At 64.7% G+C, this 2,592-nt stretch overlaps 1 protein-coding gene across 3 annotated transcripts in view; it reads left to right on the top strand.

Moving 5' to 3' along the window:
- Positions 1-363: 363 nt before the first annotated feature.
- CD276 (CD276 molecule) overlaps positions 364-2,592 on the top strand; it is a 7,046-nt gene continuing 4,817 nt past the window's right edge. For all 3 annotated transcript variants that reach the window (XR_004082656.1, XM_031064488.1, XM_005430055.2), the window contains exons 1-3: positions 364-483; positions 1,287-1,637; positions 2,225-2,521. Coding sequence is in view for 2 of the 3 variants with exons in the window: in XM_031064488.1 (XP_030920348.1) it covers positions 444-483; positions 1,287-1,637; positions 2,225-2,521 (688 nt within the window). In the remaining variant the exon portion in view is untranslated. The remainder of the gene's footprint in view (positions 484-1,286; positions 1,638-2,224; positions 2,522-2,592) is intronic.

Here is a 2,592-nt window from a genome sequence, read left to right as displayed (position 1 = left end):
AAGGGAAGGGAAGGGAAGGGAAGGGAAGGGAAGGGAAGGGAAGGGAAGGGAAGGGAAGGGAAGGGAAGGGAAGGGCCTCACATGGCTTCCCCGGGGCACAGCCGGCTCCATCAGTGCCGGGAATGCAGCAGTCCCTCTGGCCATGCCTGGCTGAAGCTGAACCCCTTCCTGTGGTGTCTGATGGGGTGGTGCTCCCCAGGAATGGCTGGTGTGGGATCCCCAGGATCCCTGGGAATGGCTGCAGTGGGATCCATGAGAATGGCTGATGTGGGATCCCTGGGAATGCTGTGGGATCCCTGGCCTGTTCCCTCACTCTGTCCCTCCATCCCAGCACCATCCCAGCCTTTCCTTGTGTTTTCCCTCAGCTCCGGGTTCCCAGAGAGGATTTTCCCCACCAGGATTCCCGCTCCTGCTCCCTCACCCCGGCTTTTCCCGTGCCAAGGATGCCCTTCCCGCTGCTCATCCTGGTGCTTGGCCTGGCAGGTGAGTGGGGCTGGCGGCACCGCCCTGCAAGAGCCTGTGCCACCCATGTCCTGACAGAGCCGTGCCCTGAGCTGGCATCTCCCACCGGGTGTTTCTCCTGGATTGGTGCTCCGTGGGGTGACAGCCTCGGGTGGCACCTCCTGGCAGGGGACAGCTCCTTCCTGCCATGGCATCACGCAATCCTGGCGGATCCCCCTTCCCAGGAGAGCAGTTGGCAGTGCCACCACAGTTCCAGCCAGGCTGGCTCCTGGTGTTCATTGTTATCTCTTCCCTTGTTCTTGGGATGGGGCTGGAATCGTGCCATGGCACTGGGATGGGGCTGGAATCATGCCAGGGCACTGGGATGGGGCTGGAATTGTGCCATGGCACTGGGATGGGGCTGGAATCATGCCATGGCACTGGGATGAGCTCGAATCATGCTGTGCCACCCCGGCTGGCACCGTGCTGGAGCACTGGTGCCACCTAGTGCTGCCAGCCTAGCCAGGGCTGGCTCCTCCTGGGGACTGTGTCCCCAGCACTGCCACCAGCCGTCCTGTCCCCGTGGGGACAACCTGGGCTCTGGGCCCCCGAGCAGGTTTGGGTGCCCATGGCAGCTCCTGGCAGCTGAAGGTGCCCCAGTTTGGTGCTGGATGTGGGAATTTTCCCCTTCCAGCAGGGTGGCATAGCTGGGGACAGTCCTGAGAAGCCACCTGCCCACGTGTCCCTCCCATGAGCATCCCTCCATTTTCTCAGACACCATCCAGGAGCAGAATCCAGGCGGTTCTCCTGCAGGCGTCACAGCTTGTCCCCATCTCCTCCTGCAGGCGCCATGGAGATCCAGGTGCCGGAGGAGCCCGTGGTGGCCCTGTTTGGCCAGGACGCCACCCTGCTGTGCTCCTTCTCCCCTGAGGCCAACTTCAGCGTGGCCGAGCTGAGCCTCATCTGGCAGCTGACGGACACCAAGCGCCTGGTGCACGAGTTCTCCGGGGGCCAGGACCGGCTGCAGGACCAGGGCCAGGGCTACGCCAACCGCACGGCGCTCTTCTACGACCAGCTGCAGCGGGGCAACGTGTCGCTGCTGCTGCGCCGCGTGCGCATCGCCGACGAGGGCAGCTTCACCTGCTTCGTGCGCGTGCGCGACTACGACAGCGCCGCCGTCGCGCTGCAGGTGGCAGGTGGGAGCCCCTGCAGGTGGGGGAGTGATGGCTGCGCCGCCCCAAAATGTTCCTTGGGTGCTGGGATCCGTGTCCTGATGGCTCTTGGCTGAGGGGCCACCTTGGCGAGCAGTGACCCTCAGCCGAGGATGGGTTTGGCAGCTGGAAGATCCCAATCCTGGCAGCTGGAAGATTCCAATCCTGCTGGAATCCCAGCTCCCCATCCCAGTCCTCACTCTGGTCCCCCCTTGTCCCCAAAATGTTCCCTGGGCAGTGCAATCTGTGCCCTGCTGAGGCTCCTGGCTGTGGGGCCACCTCGGCCAGCAGTGACCCTCAGCTGAGGATGGGTTTAACCCCATCCCATTTGGGGCTGGCCCAGTTCCCCATCCCAATCCTCACTCCAGTTCCCTCTTGTCCCCCACAGCACCTCCCCAAAATGTTCCCAGGCGAGCGACAGAGAGGGGCCACCTCAGCCAGCAGTGACCCTCAGCCAAGGATGGGTTTGGCCCTGGAAGATCCCAGTCCTGGCAGCTGCAAGATCCCATCCCAGTCCTGGCTGTCCCCACTCCTGCTCCCAGTCCTCACCGCTGTCCCCCCTGTCCCCACAGCTCCCTACTCCAAGCCCAGCGTGCACCTGGAGCCCAGCAAGGAGCTGAAGCCGGGCGACGTGGCCGAGGTGACGTGCCACGCGTCCCGCGGCTACCCCGAGGCCAGCGTGCTGTGGCAGGACAGCTGGGTTGCCACCCTGACTGCCAACGTCACCACGTGGCAGGTGGCCAATGAGGAGGGGCTCTTCGAGGTGCGCAGCGTCCTGCGCGTGCTGGTGGAGCCCGGCGTCACCTACTCGTGCCTGGTGCTCAACGCCGCGCTGCGCCAGCACGGCCACGCCTCTGTCACCATCACGGGTGAGCCCGGGCTGGCGAGGGGACACTGCCACCCAGACACAGCCAGGAGGGGCTGGCGAGGGGACACTGCC

This window comes from Geospiza fortis, unplaced genomic scaffold (assembly GCF_000277835.1).
Source record: "Geospiza fortis unplaced genomic scaffold, GeoFor_1.0 scaffold628, whole genome shotgun sequence".
In the NCBI taxonomy this organism is placed as follows: domain Eukaryota; kingdom Metazoa; phylum Chordata; class Aves; order Passeriformes; family Thraupidae; genus Geospiza; species Geospiza fortis.
Note: the sequence above shows the minus strand (reverse complement) of the source record. Positions and strands in the feature narration are given on the sequence as shown.